A 25,122-nucleotide genomic window follows, 5' to 3' on the forward strand; every position below is an offset into this window, starting at 1 on the left:
GACTATGAGCTTCCAATGTGATATGGCTGTGAAAAAAGCTAATGCGGTTTTGGGATGCATCAGGAGAGGCATTTCCAGTAGGGATAAGGAGGTTTTAGTACCGTTATACAAGGCACTGGTGAGACCTCACCTAGAATACTGTGTGCAGTTCTGGTCTCTCATGTTTAAAAAGGATGAATTCAAACTGGAGCAGGTACAGAGAAGGGCTACTAGGATGATCCGAGGAATGGAAAACTTGTCTTATGAAAGGAGACTTAAGGAGCTTGGCTTGTTTAGCCTAAGTAAAAGAAGGTTGAGGGGAGATATGATTGCTCTCTATAAATATCAGAGGGATAAATATAGGAGAGGGAGAGGAATTATTTAAGCTCAGCACCAATGTGGACACAAGAACAAATGGGTATAAACTGGCCACCAGGAAGTTTAGACTTGAAATCAGACGAAGGTTTTTAACCATCAGAGGAGTGAAGTTTTGGAATAACCTTCCAAGGGAAGCAGTGGGGGCAAAAGATCTATCTGGTTTTAAGATTCTACTCGATAAGTTTATGGAGGAGATGGTATGATGGGATAATGGGATTTTGGTAAGTAATTGATCTTTAAATATTCAGGGTAAATAGGCCAGATCCCCTGAGATGGGATATTGGATGGATGGGATCTGGGTTGCTATAGAGGGTTCTTTCCTGGGTGTCTGGCTGGTGGATCTTGCCCATATGCTCAGAATTTGGCTGGTTGCCATGTTTGGGGTCAGGAAGGAATTTTCCTCCAGGGCAGATTGGAAAGGCCCTGGAGGTTTTTCGCCTTCCTCTGTAGCATGGGGCGTGGTTGACTTGAGGGAGGCTTCTCTGCTCCTTGAAGTCTTTGAACCATGATTTGGGGACTTCAGTGGCTCAGACATGGGTGGGGTTTTTCATAGGAGTGGGTGGGTGAGATTCTGTGGCCTGCGCTGTGCAGGAGGTCGGACTAGATGATCAGAATGGTCCCTTCTGACCTTAGTATCTATGAATCTATAAATCCTGCTGATTTCTCCCCATCCCTCAAGAGAATCTGACCTTCCTAGATGTGAATCCTGAGCAGTCTCTCCTGTCTTGACCAAGGCCAGTCATCTACCAGAAAGTCTAAATACTCCTACTAACCCCCCCATCTCAAAGTCATCGCTCTCCCTCTATCAGCTGCAGCCTTGTGATTAGTCTATTATTCAGGACACCCAGCTTTCCTGATTCACCAGTATACACAAAGAGGTGTATTAAATATCTAATTCCTCTTTCAGACCTTAAAATTGACACTTCCTGAGGAAGTCCCACTCCTAACACTACCTACATCCTTCCACACTCCTGTTAATAATATACAACCATCCAATATTTCTGTTAAGACATTACATGTGATAGAGAATAACGGACTGGTCCAAAGCAATGAGAAGGTATCAGAAACTTCAGGGGGGTTATTTGATTGTCCACAATCTGGTTGATTTTTTTTTCTTGTGCATTTTCCTTAAAGTTTATTCAGATTATAAACAATTCCCTGCTTTGATGCACATTTTATACTGACCCTGCAACCAGCCTGACCCAAATCTGGGTACACCAAATTCTGACAGCACCAGAGGTGAATGTGAAGCTATATGTCAGCACACATGCACATCCATATAGTACTTTGATTAAATATTAAAGTGCTGCTGGTGTCTTGAGGAAAACTTTAATATTTTCTTCTCCCTTATTTCTGATCCCTAAGGAACATTTTGCAGTAACATATGTTCTTTGTTTCTTATGCCAGCTCCTCTGCTGCTCTTTATTCTTCTTGTAGTATGGTTCTTAAAAGGAGTCTGTGACAGCGAAACAGGTTGTTTAGAGATGCAAATGCTACATATTGGATCAATACAGCTCAGGCAGTTTGGTTTTTGTATAATGATATATACTACTTTGAATGTTTAATCCCTGAATCTGAACTAGACACTGCTTCAACTCTTTCAGAAATGTTTAACCTTTAGTTACATAACTTGCTGATATTGTTATTGGCTTCCCCTGCTGTAACTATTATTTCCTGTGGGTTTATATGTAGTGTTCTGCTTATCCAGCATTAAGAAATGGTTGTTCAGCTTGAAAAACTTTTTTCTTTTAGGCACGTTCCACCATCTTTTTTTTTTTTTTTAAAGCACAATGTTTTCACATCAGAACATCTTCATTTAACTACTTACACCCATCACAACATTCACCGAAACATATGATATACTAGTCACACAGATGCACCATCTTACCGACAGCTAGTAAAGGGACAACTATATTTTACATGTGTTTCATCTGCATACCAATTGAAATGTGAAACATAGATGTATCAGACCTAATTGTTTTTCCCTTGTTTCAAAACCACTTTTTTAGGTACTGCTATATTTTTAGTACCGAAAACTTCACCTTTTATGTTTATTATTTTTAATCTTGAAGACAGAATTTGGGGATGTATTGTCTTTTTATAATACTTGACAGCTAATGTTTCCCATGACCATTAAGAATCTGAGTAATCGCCCTTTTCAGCACCCTGCTTCATAAGTTTAAATGATCCTGCTGCCTTCATGTTTTTCTCCCCTTCTGGACAACAACCTATTTAGCCTGTGATACATAATCTCATAGTACATTTAGTTGTGGTTTTAATAGTTGGCTGCACTCTCAGTATTATTGCATCTCTGCAAGGTGGAGGGCTTGCAAGCCAATAAATGATGCAGTGTTTGAATTTACACCAAAAACTATAGTTGTGCCTGCTACGAATTTAGCAGAAACCAATATCCAAATGGACAGGTAATCTCTATTTGAATTGGGTTATTTAAAAGTGACAAAGGACATTTGACCACAGGGGCACTGAAATGCCATAATAAAATACAAGCCAATGAGCAGGATCTTTGTTGTTATCTGTTCCCTGTGAAGAATTGAAAATGAAACTAAATAGCAAAGTAGTCAAATGTCGTACTAGTTCAATAAATATTTTGTGCAACAATGGTAGTACTAAATTTGCTTCATCTATCGGTTGCACTTATATACAGTATCACTACTCTAAGGTTTCATTTTGAAAAATAGCCAAGACAGGACATTTTTATATTCAGACGGTGGCATGTGTTTGAATGAAATTTGCCAAGGGAAAAAGGTGTATAACAAATCCTACAAAGTGCTGAATTTTTAAAACTGCTATTTTAAACATTATTTGGTAAAATATACACTTTTCTAATTCACTTTTGCCAGAGTTGTATTTGTCTTTTCAGCTATTTTTACCTATCTGTTCTGGTCATTGGACAGCTGCTATATATATTCCTTTATTTTAAGCATGCGCATTGAGTGATCCATGCAAAAGTGAAGGATTCACCATTGGTACATTCAGTACATTACTGTAATGTTTACAGTATTTCTTGATTCGACTGTCAGGATGCTTTAAAATCCCTTCACCTTACAGTTTTATCCAATGAAAGCATTTGAAAAAAAGACAGATAGACTTGGTAGAGAGACTGGAGCTACATGATGTTGCATTGCGTGGCCCCACAACAATCTTTAATAATAGCTATTCCTGCTTTGGCAACGGTAGGCTTGCTTGGAGGAGGTTCTGCCTTCTTTTCTGCTGGGGTACCTGTGACATTCAGAACAGGACACCATTAAAACCTAGAGTTAGACCAAACTATTTCCTTCTGCTTTCAGTACACAGTATCCTGCAGTAACACCTAGGCCTACCTTCTAGACAGAGTTTATTTTACATTCTTTGAACAATGTTCTTAGTGATGTTGAAAGATACCAGCCTATGTGATGACTGAACCCACCAAAGGAACAGAAGGCCTGCACTTAGGTGAGAGAGCAGACATCACTACTAGGTGAGAGAGAATCCAGACATCAAACTGAAAAGGGGGGATTTAGGGTACATATGTTAAAATGAAGGTAGGAACAAGGAAAGGGAAACAAGAAAGGGAAACCAAGCAGGGAACCACAGACAACACCCACTACTCTGAGAAGGAGTCCAAGGAATCAGTGGATACTATCTGGCAGCCCTGGAGACTGAAGTGTTCTGTTACACTGCTGCAGCCCACTTATTACCCTACTGTAAGTTCCCCTCACTGCTCTGTCCAAGTGCCTTGGTCCCCAGACAGATTAGTGTGGGAGGGTCAACTCCTCAGTGGATGTAAATGAGTATAACTCCACTGACTAAGTTCCCTGATCCATTCAGCCCGCAGAGACTGATACCTTTGTTATGAGTTTGGTACCAGTTGTGCTAGTGGTTTTGTGATGCCCAGTACAAGTTTTGTGGAGAACCTCATTTTGCTTTGTCCAACAAATGGTCATCAGATGGGACTAGCTTTCAGCCACTAACTGCCTGTGCCAAATTCAAATTAACTCTAAAGGCAAAAAGGCTTTATATTCCATTGCCAGTCCCCTTCCACACAAAGTCAGCTTCTTGTATCAGACCCATGTACTGTGGATATGTATCAGACCTATGTACTGACTACCATAAATATCATGGTATTTTGAATTCTCTGTATGGACCTGAATGTCACAATATCGATCAATGTTATCCTCTATATCTCCCAATGTATAATAAGCCAGGATGCTGAGAAGGGATAAATCTTGGGCTAGTGGGAGAGTCTGTGGATTTGGAATGTTCATATACAGCACTTTCCTTTTGTTGGACTCAGGAAGAGCATCAGTGGCTGGCTGTAATAAATCACCTGATTTATTGTATTCCCATTGAAACTATGGTACATTTTAAAATAGCCAGACTTCTCAGTAATTAAATCTCTCATTCATATCTTGCCTATGTGGTTTATATAGGCAATGATGGTTCCCAACTTATATGGTTTGTCAGACACTCAGACAGTCAAAACCTTCACAGTTTACTCCAGTTCCTCTTTACATAATATCCAATTAATAAAGAGAAATAATCTTTTCCTATTGATGAAAATAAGATAAAAATGCTGTATAGCATGATATAGTGGGCAGTTGGCCTTTGCAGACATCTCTCTGTTAAGATTTGGGGACCTTTTCTTCCTAATTGAAAGTAAAGATTAAAACAAACATGAACTATAGAACTGATGGGTCCCTGGTTGAGTTTATCTAAGAGAGTAAGAATGCAGCTATCTGGAAAAATTGGAGGTTCACCCTTTTGACATAATTCTACTGAATAAGGCCTTAATTCAGCAAAGCACTTAAGCATGTGCATTTAAGTCAATGGAACTTGAATAGGTTTAAAGTTAAGAACATATTAAAAGTGTTTTTCCTATAGGGATTTAATGGACAGCAGGTAGGGAAACAAAACCTATCCAAGTGTAGGGAAAATGTATATACTTTGGACAGCTACAAATATAGAAACCAGGTGTGGGGGAAAAAAACAAATAGCATTAACACATGTGGGTTGTAATCCACACCTTCTTAAAAGAACCATATGATAAGTTTAAAGTCATGGTCACTCTCCAAGTATATGTCAGAATCTTGTCAGAAAATCATGAAGAGAGTAAAGACAACTACTGCAGAATAGGAAAATCAGCCATTGCTTATGGCAGAAGATAAACTAACATACATCTCTGGAAATATAACAAAAGGCAAACATACCCTAGATAAGCAGATATATGGTGGTAAAGGTAGTGTACACCGGACAGTAAGACTAAAGTTTGCAGTGTTGTATCCATGTAGAGACAAGGTGGGTGAGGTAATATCTTTTATTGGACCAACTTCTGTTGGTGAAGGAGACAAGCATTCAAGATACACAGGGCTCTTCATCAGGTTCAGACGAAGAGCCCTGTGTAGCTTGAAAGCTTGTCTCTTTCGCCAACAGAAGCTGGTCCAATAAAAGATATTACCGCACCCACCTTGTCTCTGTAGTAAGAGTAAAGAGCAGGGTTAGATTAAACAAGTTTAATCCCGGGAAGTACATGAGACAAATGCAGCTTTAGGGAGTTTCTTAACAAAGGGGTAAGTAAATCTGGAAAGGGCTTCACTCATCTATCCTTGGACTAATCCACTGATGTGCTCCAGTTTTGCAATTGACCTGAATGGAAGTAGGACTGGGTTCTAAACTCGGAACATCCTGCTCCAGCATGCACTGGGCTTTACGTAAAGCCCAGGAAGACTTCTCTGATAACAGTCCCTTCTTTGGTTGTTCCAAAGTCCTGTCTAGAAACCTGTAGCATATTACACCCATATCCCTACTACACTACTATAAGCCTTTCAAGATACCTGCCAACCTTCGTAGTTCCTGCCTTGATAGACAAAAGGGTGGATCTTTCAATTGTGTTAGCTCAAGCAAGTTGGCTTTACGTGACTGAAAAGCCAAGTTAACCATCATTAAGATATAGACTACTGTCACTATCACACAGGAAATCGTGCTCCCTGTAGTTAAAATTCTAGACTCCTTGTAGGTGGAAACGCAGCCAGATAAAATGTATTCAAGCACATTAATCTGCATTTTAACCAGATTTTTTAAAATCATGTTAAGCTAAATTGATTGAACTAACATGATTGAAAAACACGCTCTTTTTGCTATCAAGAGAGGTAAGTAAGGACACAAACTACAGGCTGTGGAAGATCACACACATACACATTACTAAAATATGCAACAGTTTAAAACTGAGATTTGCAAAGCCACCTAGCACATTTGGATTTAATGTTGATGAGAATTGGAAATCCAAGTTCGCTAGTTGGTTTTCAAAATCTCATCCAAAATGGCTAGAAACAGAAGCTGGCATTTTGTGTTGTTGGGTTTTTTTTTTTTGGGTGGGGGGGATTTTATATTTTTATATTAGTCCATTTTGGTCTAAGCATTTTTGGGGAGATTTTCAGAGACACAAGTGGGAGCAAGAGCCCACCTCTCATTGACTTTCAGTGGGAGTTGGGTGTCTAGCTGCCTCTGTACCTTTGAAAATCTATCCCCTTCCTTGCCAGAGTTTTTCAAAGATTTTTTTTCTTTCCCATTTGTTTTTAAATGTTAAACTCACTGGCAGGAGATCGTGTTACTTTGTCTAAGGGTTTTAACTTGATCCGAAGGAATTCAGCCATCTCCTTGTCTTCCTCTTGTTCTCTGTTGGTGCAAAAAGAGGGGGAAAAAAAAAAGGTTGTAGAAGAAAAAGCAGAGATTTCTACATTACACAAGGGGCTGTTTCTCTTAGTTAAGGCAAGAGCCATAAGAATCTTATTAATAGTAGTAATGCTTCTTTGCACTTATTTAGCACTTTTCATCTAAAGATCTCAAAGCTCATTAGAAACTTAATGAATTGAGAGAGAAATCCTGGCCCTATTGAAGTCAGTGGCAAAACTCCCATTGTCTTCAATGTGGCTGGGATTTTATTCTAGTGCTCACTACTTAACCTTGAGAGACAGGCAAGTATTAGTCCCACTATGCCCCTCATTCAGCAAAGCACTTCAGTTAAGCACAGGCTTTGATGAATCAGGGCCTATGCCAATAGGAAAACCAAGGCATAAAGAAGTTAAATGGCTTGATAAGATCACACAGCGAATCAGTGTCAAAACTAAAAACCAAACCCAATGGTCCATAATCCCAGTTCCCATCTTCTAACCACTAAACCAGGCTCCTTCTAGAAAAAATAGCAAAGGAACATTATGATGTGCTATAATGCTCTCTGTTTAAAAGCCTATCTAAGTGAAGATTTTGATTTTATTGTCTCATGCTGTCAGAACTCTCATTGAAGTCAACTAGTGTTGTGGTTGTGTGAGGATGGCAGGATCAGGCCCTCAGGAAATTAACGTCGCTTTGCTAATCTTTAGCATTCATGGAATTTTTGTTGTTCCATTTTTTTGATATTAAAGTACATATTGATTAAGAATTATTTCAGTTTAGTGTAGAAAAACAGATTCATTAGCTACAGATACATTAAAGTAGAAGTACCAATAAAGGTTGCAAGTGAGCAATAGAGAGCACTAATGCATTTCCAACTGTATTGTGTGTATTTTCAGTAGTCTAGCAGAATGGCTTTTTTGAGGCCTTTATATTCTCTGGTTACAAATGATGCTTTATGCTTCATACACAGAACTAAGGGCTTATCAGCAGTTGAAATGCTTCAGTTGCACAGCTGCAGCTGCACTCCTATTGCGCTTCAGAGAAGACACTATCTAGACTCTCCTGTTGACATAGGTAATCCACCTCCCTGAGAGGCAGTAGCTAGGTTGATTTAGCACTGTCTACACTAGGGGTTGGGTCGACTTAACTATGTCACTTGGAGGCATGGATTTTTCATACCCTGAGCAATGTAGCTTTTCAGCTTAAACCAGGCCTAGGAGTCAGGGCTCTATTCTCAGCTCAGCTGCTGATCTCCTGTTTGATTTTGGGCAAATCTCTTCCCCTCTCTTTTCCTTCCCACCCGTTGCCTGTCTGATCTACTTAGACTTTAAGCTCCTTGGGTCTCAAACTGTTATTACCATGTTTATAACTTGTCAATTTTGGTTGGAGCTTCTGTGCATTACAATAATATAAATAATTGATGATGATAACATGAGCACTATGTATGTGCAAAGGCCAATTTATACATGTTTGAAAATCATTTTTTGTTAGAATTTTCTTCCAAGTTTACTTCCCCCATCTAAGGCCAGGTCTACACTCAAAAGTTAAGTCAACACAGCTACATCATCCAGGGGTGTGAAAACCCACACTTCTGAGCAACATAGTTAAGTCAACCTAACCCTCAGTGTAGACAGCACTAGGTCGATGGAAGAATTCTTCTGCTTCTGCCTCTCAGGAAGGTGAATTAACTACAGTGATGGGCTTGCCAAGTCTCTGAAACAAATTCAGGCACTTTCAGTCCTTACCTTAATCTCTCCACTTCTGCATCATCTACAAGAAAATCTCTTTTTTGCACCAGTTTATGGATCTTCTGAATCAATTCATCCTCTCTTTGTTTCTGCATTTTTGTTTTTTCTTTTTCTGATAAAAAACAGAAAGAATAAGACAAGGGTTACGTACTCAGATTTCTAACAACACTTGATCAAAGAAAGTCAATGGCCTTTGTCCAGATTTACAGTAGGTGAGAGCAGGGCATGATTCAGGGTCATAGTTTTCCAGGCCATAATATTTGCAACATTTTATTATTTGGTAAAAATTCTTCCTTGCTTCTCCTGAAACCCAATGCAAAAACAATCCACTCTTTACAGAGAGGGTCAGGAGTGAATGCATATAGTAAGAAAGGTAAACATTTTTTTCAGTGCAAATATACAAAGTTAATCAGTAAATTATGTTCTTGTGTTCATTTGAGATAATAATTGGCAAGTCTTAAAGGCCAGCCAATCCATAAGCCAGGATCTAGAAAGGTGACCCCAAGGCAGGTATATAGGTTCCTAATGAAAGCAAGGCACTGCAGTCCAATGATGCTACCTTGTTGGGGATGCTCCCTGCTACCTGTTTATACTGACAGACTGCTTCCGCTCCAGATTGCTCTTGTTTCTGACTGGCTTTGGTCTGTGCTTGCTCCTGCTCCAGCACCTATTCCAGCCACAGCTCATCAGCTGTCCTGCCACTAGGACACTGGATTGGGTATCAGGAGGTATGAGTTCTGCTACCAGCACTGCCACTGAGCTGCAATGTGGTGTTAGATAAGTCATTGTTATGACTCGCCAGAAAACAGAAATCCCCCTCTGTGAAAATCTTCATGTTTTAAAAAACATGTTTTTCCATGTTTCCCAAATCAGGACGAAAAATTACAAGTGCAAAATTTTCATGGGAAGGGATTTCCAGAAAAATATCGTTTGGGGACAATTACAGGGGAATTTTTTGGGTACCTCCCTGAAAGGCTCTTAGTAACTTCACTTTCCCCCTGCAGGCAGAAAGAGAAATTGACAAGAGCCTTCAAGACAGCTGCCAGAGGCTGAGCTCCCAGGCTCTCCACCGGGCCTTTTCCTGAGGCAGAAAGTGAAATTGACAAGAGCTTCCAGGTGGACAGATGAGGAGCCATCATTTCAATTTTCCTAATGGAAAATAAAATTTTCTGCAAAATTGAAATCTTTTGGCAAAATGAAAAATTTCAGTCTTACAAAAAGGCCATTTTCTGTTGGAAAATCATTCCAATAGAAAATTCATGACCAGCTCAAGCCACTGTATCTCTATTTCCCCTGCCACTTGTCTTTTCTATGTAAATTGTAAGCCCTTCAAGGCAGGGACCGTCTCTTGATGCATGTTTGCACAGTGCCTAGCACAATAGCTGTACTGTGATATTTATAATAAAACATTCATTAGTTCAAAACCTTTGCTAAATTTTCAATCTAGAAATCCATCCATGGCACCATTTAGAGTTTATTTTCCTAATCTCCTTAAGAAGATCATTTTTCAGTAAGGGCACAGTTCTATTAGAATAATGGCAAAACTCCCATTCACTTAATATGGGAATGTGATCAGGCCTCAGATAAGATGGAGCAACCTATGTGACATCTCTGCCTCTCCCATTGTAATTTGGTACACACAGCAGCAGCAAAACATCAATTCTTATAAAAGTCAGGCACTAGAATTATTCCATTATAGTGGAGCTAAATAAAACTGTTTTTTACCCAAATTTCAAAGTCAGTGTAATCAATATTGTCCTAATTAATCAGACAAAAACAGAGCCAATTTATCATGACTAGATTGTCTGAAAATGATGGTTTCTGTTGAAGGATAGATTTGGCTGTCACATGCTAAAATTCTTGTAAATATGAGGGCTTAGGAGAGAGAGAGTTCAAAGGTATAAAACAAATATAGTTAAGACAAAACTCCCTAAGGCTAAAACTGAGCAAGTGGAACAGTGATGGGAAAGCTAGAAGCTAATTCTAGCCAATATATTTCCTTAAAGAATTCAAAGTTTTTATGAGCAGAAAACAAAGCTTCACATTAAATCAAGAATTTTTGTTTTCAGTCGTGGAGTTGTGGAACTGAGCTTAGAGAAACATCGAAAGTCCCTGGGATACATCTACAGTGTGATGCATTCAATATATCTTGTTCATTGACCAAATTAATAAGAGCTCCTAATACTTCTAAAAAATCCAGACATTTGAAAAGAGTTGTTTATTACAGCTTAATGATTTGCCTAAGGGCTCCAGCTGCATTTCCCATTGGAAATTTCTGCAATAAATCCACATCTTTAAAAAATGGGGTACAGGCATTTTGAAAGTTGGTTTTCAGAGATAATGAAATTCTGTAAATCTGAGCCTGGAAAATCATTATTCCTTGGAGAACTGTAAATTACGGTTTGCCAGTGAAAGAGGAAATAAACAATTTGTAATGCACAACAAGGCTACTTGGTTTTTCACGAGAAGTATTTTTATTTTTTTATGAAAATAATATTTTTTACTCAAAAAATTAAGTGTGCATGTTATCATCAAATTCTGTCAGTGCTTCAAAGATTCCTCATTGTTACCTAAAATGGGCATGGGATGGCGGAATACTTGGGCATAATGTCAATGAATGCTTAATCTTAACATGTGCAGCAGAAATAAGAGAGGATATTTAAAACTGACGACTGCTGGACCATGCTGCAATGAGCCTCCTTCTCCCATCATGGAAGGTACAGAGCAGCCGCCACTACGCCACTGTTACATCAGTTTGGAATAAATGGGCCCGAAGAGTCAGCAGTGTTGACTCTGTCAGTGTCCAACATTAAACAGCATTGTTAAGGATGGTCATTTTTCCTGCTTTTGACCAACAGACAGGAGGGGAAGAAGAAACAGGACAGTAAAGGTGGAGAAAATACAGCTTTTGTTGATGGAGAATTCCCAGCAGCAGGTCAGTCACAGACAGATGCTTTGGACTGGCAAGTCTGCCACAACAGCACTGCTCTGAGCTCTATCTTATTTCCTAGTCTGGGGTGTCATCTGGTTGACTTGGCCCCTCTCCTACTGGTCTATCTCAGGCTGGGCAGAGCTGGCTAGAGCTGGATGGGCGTCTCATCTGATTATGCTGGTGCCATGTGCTACAATTGACCTCAAGATCAAATCAGATGGAAAGCCAAGAGAGTGAGAAGATAGGCGGAAAAGAGTGGGGAAGAAAGGGGAACACATAAGTGAAGGGGAAATAATCAGGATCTCACATGTCTCTGGTTTATGGAGTGGTGATGACCATGTGACCCTGAGGAAATGCCAAGGTCTGGACTTGAAGATGATGTGGTAACCTTCTGGGGCCACAGGTGAAAGACCAAGTCCCTGGAGGGGAGTGAGATGGAGACCTATAGGCCTTTTCCCTCCTCCAGGAATTTCCTGCCAGTTCACATGTCCTCAGCCCCAAAAGTCTCTTTTTAAGAGCTCTGAAAAGGGAGTTAATGGGCAGAATAGTCCATCCTCTCATTATTTGTTCACCATCAGACCTAACTTCTGAAATATCACATAAAGTCCATTAACTTCCAATACAACACTTTTCTTGTTTACCAGATATGGTCTCAACACAGTCTTTGAATTATATCAGTAAAGGCCTTTTGGTTAGACTAACTTAGTCTTTCTGTTTTTCACTTTTACTAATTTTTTTATAAACAATCTTATGTAACAGTCGCAGTTGGACTTTTGTTACCTTTTTTCATCACCATTTGTTAATACAGATGACTGAACCATTCATAAGCTTCCATCCATTTTCGTCACTTGGACTCATCACTAGAGCAGGCCTGCTATGCTTCGGTTGTTACAACACCACCATCTTCTCTATCTCCAGGTGAAGAGCCATCAGTGGGATCAGAACACATGGATCCACTTATGGAAGGCCAGATGTGAAAGGGGAGAGGGCTGTGGGGGGCAAGCTCACATGCAGATTGTCCCCCCCACCCCACCCTTTTGGGGATCTGCTGACAAGTAAATGCAGATTGAGTGTTAGGGCTGGGTCCTACAGTCCTTATTCAGCTATCTCCTTTTACTAAAAGCCTGCTCCTGTTCCCATTTAAGTCAATGCAACTATGTCCATAGAAACCAATGGGAGCAGGAGCTGGCCCATACACAGCACAGTCAAAATATACATGAAAAGCATGACAATTGCTTTAGTCCATGTTTCTCTAGGCTGGGAAAATCCCAGCGCTAGCATTTAGTTCTGTGCAAAGGCCAACAGTCCTATATTTATTAATCCCATTGCCTGCTCTTAATACTCAAATATTCTGTAGTGAATTTGCCAACAGCTGGCACTGCTGGAAATAAATGCTGAATAGATAAATATGCAAATATGACTCTGAGAAAGGATTGCTGAGTGGTACATTGTTCACAGTGTGCTAAGGTCTAAGAAAGAACTACTGTTTATTAAACTTTACTTAATTAATATTTTGTAATTTAAGCTGTGGGAGGGTGTTTCTAGGAAAACGTAATCCTAAGTATAAGTAAACAGAACTTTAAATGAGAGGTTTGGCTACAGGAACACAAGTAAGAATAGGTCATTCTTATTTGTTATCCATGCAGCATTCACAATCCTTTGCAAAGGTTACCTTAAAATAAGCTCTGCTTGAATTATTCTCCATTGGGTACTATTCATCCCATACATGTGTTAGCAAAAAATTGGAGGAATTGTTTGGCGCAAAAGTAGCTGAGATAATGTCAAGAAGAAAAAGAAGAAGAAACATGAAATGTGGAAAGTTTCTTATCCCACTGAGAAATGCTGCTATTTGTCTCTCGGGCTCGAAAGCGGAAAATGTAGATATGATCAGCTTCCTATTTTATGACTGACCTGCTGTTTCATTTCTGGCAAGGTTTTTTCTTCTTTTACCTTGTTTGCTAGCTGTGAAGTTTTTCTCACAGTGATAGGTGGAAAAATATAAGGACGAAAGGTACTATAGGCCCTGTACATACTTCTGGCATTGTTGTACTTATTGGCTTGTATGAGGCAGGTTTGTACAAATAAGCAACAATTGTGAATCAGTGTTTTTCTGGAAGTCTATTTAAGAGTTTTTAATAACTTATGCTTAGGCCCTAGGTGCTTAAAATGGGAGCAGCAGCTTTCGTAAGACAGTGTTTAAAGTGTGTCCCTCAGCAAACCAGCTCAATTTTAAAAAATTGTTTTTTGCTGGCACTGCAAACCTTTCTCTTCCTCCACCTCTCATATAAGCATTGCCTGAGTGGCCAAAATCCCAGGTGTACCACAGTAGTGCTTGGCAGACTGGGGATGTACTTGGCAACAATGACTTTCTGCTACCTCTCCTTCCCCTCACACATATGATCCTGGGGACAGTCAGGGAACCATTTCAGTCTAATAAAACTTAGAGCAACCTCAATCGTATTCTAAGTAGAGCTCTTGTGTAACACCTCCACCACCCCACCAGTGTGCATTACATCAGCAAGGATAGTTGCAGTGTGTGTGCCAGCCACACCTTTCCTACTCCAAAATATCCCCGACACTAAGGGACCAAGAGATTGAGTTCAAAGGGGGAGGAAACCTCTCTCTCCACTTAGGGGAGATTTTGTGCTGCCAGAACCCCCCATTCAGGATTACAATTATGCTCTGTAAATCAAGATGGGCTACTGAGTTCCAGACAACTCCACTTTCAGCAGGCACACAAGGGGGCAAGATTTTTCCTCTCAACCCTGATTCTCTGTGACCTTGCACCTTGCCAAGTCATTTCCACCTGTACAAAGTGAGTGCAAGGCTGATTTAAAACTATTCTGACTGCAGTATCAATTTTATACTGTTGCATATAATTTGATTAAAAAATTAAAAGGCTAATTTTCTTAATGTGTTTCTAGGCATTTCACCCTTCCTCAGAGTTTCCAGCTCATTGCTGAATTCAACAAGGCTGTTGTAACCTGCCCTCACTCAGTGTGGCACTCGGTCTCCTTCTAGTGGTGTCTAGTGCACATATGGAAGCCTGCTACAATCTTGGCTGACAAAGATTAGTCTTTTAGTGTTGGCAGTAGACACTCATATATTTAGATGCAGAAGTCTTATGTTCAGTCCCCTCTACTGATGACCCACACAGGAACATGGCATTACACTATGCTGCAGAACTTACTTAGGGAACCTTACTGTGGAATCTATATCCAGTGTTCACAGGGTCATGAATACATTGATGCCTTATCCCAGAGCCTGCCAAGGGAAAGCAAATCTGCTGCATTAATAGTACAGCATGGGGTTAACAGGACAAATTGCTATGGTAAAGAAAACATCTCAGTCAACGCACACATTATTCTTATTAAAATATCTCATGTCATTATAGGAACGGTTTGCTTCATTGAGTTCTAGTATCCACTGGACACAATCCTAATTATCATTACTATGTTTTTATTTAAGATTGAATGAAAATGCAAACATGAGATTCAGCTCCCCCTGAGGTTGTTAATATTTATTTAAGCCATTCTAGGTGGGCTGTATTGTTCCTTGTGAAAGACTCAAGGAAGATTTCATATCTAATTATAACTTCTTCGCCAAAGTTCTGCCCCAGACAAAATTATGTTCATCTGAATGATACAAGGCCATTTCATTACTTTATTAAAAGAAGAGTAGCCATGTTCTGGTAAACCCGCACCCTTCTAATAGTTCCCATGTACTGCAGTGGAACTAATCTCATTTTCTGGCCTTTGCCATCCCCCTCAGCAACCAGATCACCTCTGCCTACAGTAGATTCATGGGGAGAGAGAGGTAAACACTGCAAAGATTTCATTGTGAAGTAAAAGATCAGTGACTAGGAATAGGCAAAGAGTATTTCAGGTTCTTTGGCTCTGTGTGAGTGTGGCATTGATTTTGCACTCATGCTTATGTCAGCAATTGCACAATCCTTTAAAAAAAGTTTATTAGAGAATGAATAAAGGTTGTTGAAAAGGTGGTAAAAATAACATACTCCCCACCCCCACTCTCAGCTGCTGAGCAACACTACGTTGACTAACAGATTCACAGAATACAGAGTAGCAGCCGTGTTAGTCTGTATCCGCAAAAAGAAAAGGAGTATTTGTGGTACCTTAGAGACTAACAAATTTATTTGAACAAAAGCTTTCATGAGGTACAGCTCACTTCATAAGTGTAGCTCACAAAAGCTTATGCTCAAATAAATTTGTTAGTCTCTAAGGTGCCACAAATACTCCTTTTCTTTTTGCAGATTTACAGAATGTATAGTCAGGATCCAGTGAGGAATTGAAGGGTTGGCATGTATTTGATAAGATGGGGTTTACAGTAAAATCAGTGGGAACAGGCCAAATTCTGCTTTTGGTCACAGACACACTGGAGTCAACAGAGCATACCGAGGGCTTATCACAGAAGTAATTGCTTGTAGGGTCAAGCCCTAGGTTCCTTTTCTGGAATAAGATGGTGGCTCAGTATTTTGCAAAGTAACAGGAGGAGTAGCTGAGCTAAAATAACAAGGAGGCCAACCAGTTAAGTCCTTACTAAAACAAAGTTATCAATTGATTCCAGTGGGAGTTTTTACTGAGTAAGAACTCCAGGACTGCGCCTAAGGAGGATTCTACACATGCTTGGAGCAATGACGTTGTTGAGAATTTAGGATCAGGCCCTTAAAGATTCAGGTAAACGTGGACTAGACCTTTTCCTCAGCCCTCTCTGGAAAGCCCCATACTTTCAGCTGTTTTCTTAGGTTATAGCTTGGCTTATAGGGAGCAACAATTAATTAGTATCTCTAGGAAACACACAAAAACCCATACCCAAGGTTTAATTTCTCATCAGACCACACCCAGGTGTTCATATCTATCAACATTTTCCATTTTTCAGCACACTCTCCCTCACATAATATGTCAACATAGTGTGTCAACAGTGGTTCTCATAAGGTTTTCAAGGGACTGAAAGAATCTTGGAATAATGCAGCTTGTTGGAGTGATATTTACAGTCCTGGCCATCAGAAGGAACAGATGAAATACAGCAAAGAATTTCAGAAAAACAGAGAGCAGAAGGAAGACCAAACAAAACCTGAGAGAAACTAAGGACATTAGAAAAGAGAGCAAAGTACAGGAAACATATGGAGAGGGATGGAAATGACAGTGAGAGGGATTGTGCCTGGCTTGGAGTTGTAGGTATCTGGCCCATAGAAGGGTTTCTGTTTTTCAAAGAACTTTGTCAGGTTGGCATAGAAATTACCTGGAATTGCTACTAAATTCTGCAGCTCCTGTTTAAGGTTCATGATGTCCTTGCACAGCTGGATGTCATCCATCCTGCAGAAACAGAAAAAGCACATCAGGAATATACATATTTGTTACATGTATTTTTAGGTCCAGATAAACCACCTGTGAAACATGTACTGCAGCCCTTTGCTTGGGGATTCATGCATCTGCTTGAGGTATGGATATTTAGCCTATGTACCAAACTGCCATCAGTCACAGACACCTTTCAACAGTGTTGCAGAACAAATAACCTCCATTATAATGCCCTACCAGGTGACCTCTCCTATCAGTGCTTTTTGTACCATGCAGATCTAATCTATATATTTTTATTGTCAAATTAGCTGCTTTTTCCTTTTCTGCAGCTCACCCTACCTCTGAAAATGGGCACCTGCATATTTAATAAATCAGCAGTAGAACTGTGTCAAGGGCTACAGCAATAAGCAGGGCAATCCCCAATTGCTACAGTTCAGCTAGCATTACTAGGTAAAAGGGAGAGTGCAAGTATCAAAGAGAGACTGGTTCAGTGGTTAGACTACTAGCCTGGGACTTAGGACTTGAACTCATTGTTCAATTTTTTGTTTTCCCATTGACTTCTTCTGTGATGTTGGGAAGATCTCTCTGTGCCAGAGTTCCCTATCTGTTAAAATGCGGATAATAGTGTTTGTGGTGTGAAGATAAAGATTGTGAGGTGCTCAGATAGTATAGTAATGGAGGCCATATAAGTACAATAGGTAGAGAATAATGCATCATAACTAAGACCCAATCCTGTGAGGTGCTGAGCATTCTCAGCTCCCATTGAAGTTGATATAGAGTGACCAGAGGGCAAGTGTTAAAAATCCGGTGTAGGGGAAAATAGGTGCCTATATAAGAAAAAGCCCCCCGAAATCGGGGCTGTCCCTATAAAATCGGGACATCTGGTCACCCTAGGTTGACAGCACCTCAGAGGGAGGCGTTCATAATCATAGTAGAAGCAGTAACACAATGCAAATGTTGATGATCTAGCAATCGTGATCTAGCAGTCTTCCCAGAAAATACTACATTTTAGATTAACATTCGGATTTAGCTTCATTAGCAGAATTGTGCTTATGCTCATGTACTGCAGCTGAGGGCTGTTTCTGGGGCTGCTGTTTCCAAATCACATTTCAAAGAAGAAAATGAATATAAAAGTTAACCTTTAAGATACACTGTTCTGCTCAGGTGCCTTTCCCAGATCAGTGTTGCTAGCTCTGTCTGCACCCACCTACAGACTCCCTGTTTCACATACTTCAGTTCCAGGAGTTGATTCTCCAAGTCAGCTGTATTTCTGCTGAATCTCTGCCATGCACTCCATCCTTATTATTACATTTTGCACAATTCCTATTAGTCAAGGCTTCTGAATGTGACAGAGGATATTATAGCACAGGGAATTACAAGGGGACTTTGTGATAGAAGGCCCAGAACTGTAGAGGGCTCATATGAAAAGCAGACAGGGAGAGAGCAAAGGATAATAAAATCAAACTATAGAATTAAGTGAGTAGTGGGAAAGTAGGCATTTCTGTCACAAGCAAGATCTTAATCACATATTGATTGCTGCTTTGCTTATCTCCATCTTGCCTGCTCCTTTGCTTATGTAAGAAGGGAGCAATGGCTATTCCTTTCAGTTCTGGTTTCTGTCCTCGCAGATGGTGTCAGTGGGATAATCTTCATTATGACCTCCTTCCTTTTTTCCCCATCGGTTCCAAATGCCCCTGTGCACCTCAGCCAGGAAGCAACACATCCTCCAGGCTCGTGTCTATAGGCCAGATCCTCAGCCGGTGTAAAGTGGTGTAGTTCCAGTGCAGTCAATTTATACCAGCTGAGGATCTGGCCCATAATATTTTCTTTTAAAAATTCTTCTTCCACCATATAAACTGGTCCCAATTTGGAAAACCTGGGCCAGAGAGGCGCTGGTCACAACTCTGCATTGTGCCAGTCTGACCCCCTCCACTCCAAAATGGAGTCCCAGAGGGTGATATTAATTGCTGTTCACCCTCATGGTTTCTTTCAAGGGATTTCAAATGTTGTTAGAACCTGCTAAGATGTGCTCCATCAATTAATCCCCAGGTCTTACTGGCCACACCTCCTCTCTGGCCAGCATCGCTCAGTTTAGTGGCAGTGCTGGCCTCTTGTACTTTCCCCAGCCATAGAGGGAAGGTTATGGCCCCCATCACCACTTCTGCAACTTCTGCCTCCTAGGGCCGCCCATACAGCTTTGGCTGCCAAAGGCCCCCCACCAGTTCAGATCCTGCTTTCTTCACATAACATATTCCCAGCATATCTCTGTTGATTCATGAATTTTGTCATTCCTGCCTCATAGATCCTTAGAGATAAGTAAATAACTCTCCATGGCAGAAATAGCCCTGTTACCATCTGAATTTGAAATGTCATGAGCAATTTGACCTTTCCAGAGCCACAGCTCCTCAAGCTGGTGGGTTTTGGTGACTGATAAAAGCTAAACCTACCATCTGCACTGACTTTCTAAGCTCCTTCTAATATCTTTCCTCTCTTCGGTATGAAACAACCTTTGTGACTCATCTACTCCACATACTGCCTAGCAAAAATCTGCCCAATGTATTCAGATGGCTAAAGAAGATCCAGGGTGCCTGTTTGTAAACTCTGAGCTAAGTCCTCAGACACATGGTGTAATAAACGGATGTGGGAACTCACAAGTTTGGATGTAAATACAGAGCTGACAGACTCTGTGTAGTAAGCAGGATAACATGAAGCCCCAGGGCTAAATCAGTTTATCCTGAGCCAGGATCAGGTCATTGTCCCCTCAAAGGGGGGAACTGTTAGAAGCCCTACAGAAGAGACTGGGGGGTGCAACCTCCCAACCCCACAGGCCCCTGGGAAGAGAAGGGAATGCCAACCACATGGAGGGCCTTTCAATATGTGCAGCTGCTCTGGTCTCTCTCCACTTGTTCTCCCAACAGCCTAGTTGCATGGAAAGAGCCCCACTGCAAGCTCTGCAGTAGCACCAAAGGGAAAACCCAGTGGGAATTAATGCTGCTTCAAAAGCACCAACTCCCAATGGATTTCTCATTCAAAATCCACACAGTCAGCAAGGCATAATGAGAAAGAGAAAAAGAGAGACCGGTCCCCACCTCCAAACCTAGTGTACCATAAACTTCATGCAGCTCCAGTGTGTCAATGCTAGGATACAGCAATGATCGAAACACCTAAGACAGAAAGAAGAATATCTGCAGTGTACCAGAGAGGGGGGAATCTACACAGGAGAGGAAGCATTGTCCCTTTTTGCACCCCAACAGCTCTGCAGAGCAGAGTTCCCTCCACTCATGACAGCTGAGAGGACATTCTAATTCTCCTAATTATTACTACAGCTTTTGTATAAAAGTAACATTGCCCTACAAATAAATCCACAAGGTCACAAGGCAGATGAACAGGAAAAGACATATAAGTTTTTGTTTAGCTTATCTAAGAAGCCTGATCTGCAGGCTGATATCCAGTCCCCCTAAAGCACCATTCAGTTTTGGTGCACCATACATTGCAGTAAAGACATCAGTAAACTGAAGAGCTATTACAGTTTGTCTGGTTTCTGTAAGAGCTGAGCTTTAAATATCTGCACAGGCTCTAGGCACAGCAATGCTATCTATGTGAGTTACACGCATGATAAAGTGTTTCTCTTTGGAATTCATTCCTGAAGTAACTTCAGTGGAGCTACCCCAGGGATGAATCTGGGCATGTACTTTAAAGCACTTCTGACACTCTTTTTATAATTCCTCTTCTGTTATTTAATGGCTTCTTTCAATAAATCCTGTACATGGTCAGAGATAGCATTCTGCATAGCAAGAATTATCAACATTCTTGTGATTTTAAAATATATCTTCAAAAGCTAAAACCAGACAATCTTTGCCCATGACTATAAAATGGCACATAATGAATAAAAATGTGAACAAATAACTTTATAAACATGTTACAGCTTTAAAGAGCCCTGCAATAAGCTGGTCTAGTGACACAGCCCACTGATACATCCTACCATGATCCATTTACTAGGAGAAGAATGCTCTGAGCCATAATGCAGTAGTTCCCACTGGTTTGATATACAGCCTGAGTCATCACTGCTCTCCACAGTGCTTGAGTGACAGAAAGCAGTGACCACAAGGGAAATTCCATTTAATCATGTTTAACCAGTTCTCAGTGTAAGGTGAAGATAGATGTCAGAGATGATTTTTAAAAAAAGAGTAAAGAAATACAAGAAATAGAGAAGAAATATTTTTCATGTTTTGACTTTAAATATATTATGCCAAGGAAGAGCATAGTTCTATTCCCTGATCCAATTCTAGATCTTGATTCCTTTGTTCTGCCTCTATACTTGTGCAGCACTGCTACTGGAAGTGCAGAATCCTGGAGTTAAGACCCACTGTGCAAATGTGAGAGTAGAATTCTGCCTGAGGACTTTCCTGATAACAAAAAGATTGTAAAAAACTTAAAAGAGCTTTAAAAATTATTCATGCTTATTCTGTACTTGAAATTTTTTTCTACTTTAGCATTAGTTGAACAGTTGAATATTATTTGACAGTCCTTTTGTGAGGTTTCTCCCAGAGGAGTAAGAAAGGCCTGTGCTTATAGTTTAAGATCCAGCTGTTATACAGAACTGTGCTCCATTGGGTGGTGAGGGGAGATGATAAAAGCTTGAGCAGATTCTGTGTTTCCCACTGTTTCCTTAACTGTAATGATCATCTAAAGGGAAAAATGTCCTAAAGAGTTTTAATTATAATTAATGGTGGGTGAAGAGCAAACTGTTTAAAGATTGGAATAAATATTAAGAAGTTTTGGATCTCAGAGTTTCAGGTAATAGCATTGCTGAGCAACGGTGGTTATGTTGCCAAGTAGTGCTTAAGAGTCAGAATTAGGTTCCATTTCAGTGGCTTGGTGACAAACTTCACCCTACCAAGCCATTGTTTAAGAAAAAAGAAGATCTTGTAGTTAAGGCACAAATCTGAGTTTTATTCGCAGCCTGCCACAGCCTTCCTATGTGATCTTGGGCAAATCACTTACCACCTCTGTTCCACAATTTCCTCATCTGAAAAAAGGGGATAATAATATGTCCCTAACTCACAGAACTACATTAATTAATAAAAAAAAGAAAAGGAGTACTTGTGGCATCGGATGAAGTGAGCTGTAGCTCACGAAAGCTTATGCTCAAATAAATTTGTTAGTCTCTAAGGTGCCACAAGTACTCCTTTTCTTTTTTTGCGAATACAGACTAACACGGCTGCTACTCTGAAACATTAATTAATGTTTGCAAAGTGCTTTCTGATTCTCAGTCAGAAAGTGCTATCACAATATTAATTCATTTTTTCATTCAATGGTTATCTGAATTGTCCACCTGCATTACCAGGCAGGGAAACCGCAGGAACAGGATTTCTTGTGTAATTTCCATTGCTTCTTTCTACCATGAAAACAGCTTCTTTGGCCATTTCTGCTCTCAGGCCTTGCTAGGTTCTGAGAATTCAAGGATGCAGCAAATTGGGAAATAGGGAAGCAGAGTTAACTGAGCTCTTTCAGTTTGCAGCAAAGTTTTGGTTCAAGTTTGAGTGGAGTTGAGGGGTGGGGAAAAGAGTTTCTTGGTGTACCCAACTTGGCTTTCCCAATCCTAGTTGCAGTAATCACACCCAGCTTTCGTGTGGTGCTATGTTTTCATTATCACAGAAGCAAATTAGTAAAAGTAAGCAGGATTCTCTAGACACACTGAACTGCCAGTTTCACACTAAAAGCCACACATCGAAGAGCCATATTGTCAGCTTGCATGAATCAACATAACTCCACCAACTTTAATAATGCTAAGCTGATTTGCACCAGCTGAGAATCTGGCCCAAAGCATTTATGCAGTGTTATTGTAGACCTGTTGTCAGTCTCAGGATATTGGAGAGGCAAGGTGGGTGTGGTAATATTTTTTACTAGACCAACTTCTATTGGTGAGAGAGAAAAGCTTTCGAGCTACATGGAGCTGTTTCTCAGGTCTGGGTAAGGCATCTGTTTGATCTTTATTTAGCTGTGACACTTTAAATATCTTTCCGAGATCTGAGTAAGAGCTCTGTGTAGCTCAAAAACTTGTCTCTCTCATCAACAGAAGTTGGTTCAATAAAAAATATTACCTCACCCACTTTATCTCTCATTTATCAAACTATCACATAAAAGCTCTGTGTGGCCAGAAACCCTGACTTCCCTGTTTATTTTCCTTCTGTTAATAACAGAACTGTATAAGTAACCTTCAGGTACTTTCTTCGATGATTTAGGCATAAGTTTAGCAGTTCAACGTATCTAGAAAGTGTCTGCTAATTTTATTGACTGACTTTGAAGGCTACCAAATAGATCTATTGTCTCCTTGGAGCCTCCGTAGCAGTGTGCTTAAGCTTCTCTTATTCTCTCTTTATTGGTTCATGTTGCTTGAAGCCCTTTTGAATTCATTTTTGCAGATCAAAAGCAAACCCACATTTTCAACTTGATGGTTTTGTGGGTCCACTCTCTTTAGCAGCCCTTTTACTGGTTTTGCCAGCTATTTCATTCTGTAGTTCTGCTGGGGCATATTCTTATCTGGGAAGTAAAGTTGCTCATTGCAATAAGAGTCTTAGAAGATGGAAGAACCCACCATGGATGATGATGCAGACCCATAAGCTGATATTATTACACTAGCATCAGCAGAGGATCTACTGAAAGAGCTTATAGTAGTCTTGCCCCTAAACATCATTAGTAGAAGTGATTAGTTGAACACTAGTTCAGAGAGGGGACATTGGTGAGGGAGACTTCTGGGATCTAAAGGAAGCATATAATTGAAATAAAAAGGGAGTATAGCAGAACTACCTGGACATTTAGGAGTAAAAATCCACACAGAAGTAGTGGGGAGCAGTCTGGCTGCAAAATCTTTGATGATGGGGAGATTGGTGGCATGATTTCTCCCCATCTATCAGTAGGAATGGAGGGAGAGGTAGGGTTGGCCTAGGAGAATTGCAGAGCTTAGCGTTGTCTATATTTAAGGCCAATTAGTAGACACAGGGAACATGGAATGGGATTTCTTGAATAAAGATTTTTGGGGAATGAAATCTCTAACTAAATCTTGAGGCTAATTGAGATTCTTGTATTGATATGGAAAGGTTATATGACTGACCTATTTTATTTAATTTTGTCCCTGTCAGTACATTACAGATTCCCTCTTGGAGTTCTGAAGTTTCTAATTATAAAACCATGAATTCCCAAAAAACATTTAATAGAGGAGAATATAGTACATGTTATCTGAGTCATTATGGTGTGTGTTTATCATGTTGTTATTCAGCTTGACACCTGGTGACGCTCAGACAGGAACACACAGAGCCTGCAATTAATGTAACAGATTGCTGACTAGCCCTGCCTGGCTGGTCAGATTCCAAATCAAAAGTCCTATGATTAACTTCAAGTATTAAAGCAAGTGGGGTTATCTCTTCTAGTTAAAAGCACTGTCTAATCCTGAAGAAGCCTGGGGGGAAAAGTACTGTACTGGTACTTTGAAATAGTATTGTAATTCAATTATCACAGATGTTTGACAGACGTGAAGGCAGGGGTATTTGAAAAGCCCAGCCATTGCATTTCATATTTAATATATTTCAGACAAATTCAAACTAGTATAAATTCAGCACCACTGAAGCTGCCTGAATTGTGTCCTCTGTGGCATTTCTGTTATCTTGGGCTGAAATCTTTTCTGAGGACTGGCATGGAGTTTTACCGCCAACTTCAGAATAGCACATGCATTTAGAGAAAAATCAGAAAGACTAAGGCACAAAATGAATTATATCTAGCAAGAGACATTGAAGGAAATAAGAAGTGGTACTATAATTACACTAGAGCAAGAGAAAGATGAAGGCAGATGTAGGCCCACTACTTAGCAGGGAAGGAGAGCTAATAAGAGCAGACAACACCAAGAGGGCTGAGGTGAAGGGTTGCCAGGCCTCTGGTTTTCAACCGGAATGCCCAGTCAAAAAGGGACCCTGGTGGTGGCCATTAAAAGTCTGGTTGGTGGCGCAGCGGGGCTAAGGCTGTCTGCTGTGGCTCCACATGGCTCCCAGAAGCAGTGGCATACCCTCACTCCAGCTGCAGCCTCCTCTTGCACCCCAAATCCCTC

General features: G+C 40.3%; 1 protein-coding gene across 2 annotated transcripts in view; it reads right to left on the reverse strand.

Annotated features, from left to right (window-relative positions):
• Nucleotides 1–2,056: 2,056 nt before the first annotated feature.
• BMERB1 (bMERB domain containing 1) overlaps nucleotides 2,057–25,122 on the reverse strand; it is a 99,090-nt gene continuing 76,024 nt past the window's right edge. For both annotated transcript variants that reach the window (XM_038417891.2, XM_043494128.1), the window contains exons 3-6: nucleotides 16,966–17,039; nucleotides 8,772–8,886; nucleotides 6,947–7,029; nucleotides 2,057–3,597 (exon numbers count right to left, since the gene is read on the reverse strand). In XM_038417891.2, the coding sequence (XP_038273819.1) occupies nucleotides 3,485–3,597; nucleotides 6,947–7,029; nucleotides 8,772–8,886; nucleotides 16,966–17,039 (385 nt within the window). In that variant the 3' untranslated portion in view covers nucleotides 2,057–3,484. The remainder of the gene's footprint in view (nucleotides 3,598–6,946; nucleotides 7,030–8,771; nucleotides 8,887–16,965; nucleotides 17,040–25,122) is intronic.

Source organism: Dermochelys coriacea, chromosome 10, assembly GCF_009764565.3.
Source record: "Dermochelys coriacea isolate rDerCor1 chromosome 10, rDerCor1.pri.v4, whole genome shotgun sequence".
In the NCBI taxonomy this organism is placed as follows: Eukaryota; Metazoa; Chordata; order Testudines; family Dermochelyidae; genus Dermochelys; species Dermochelys coriacea.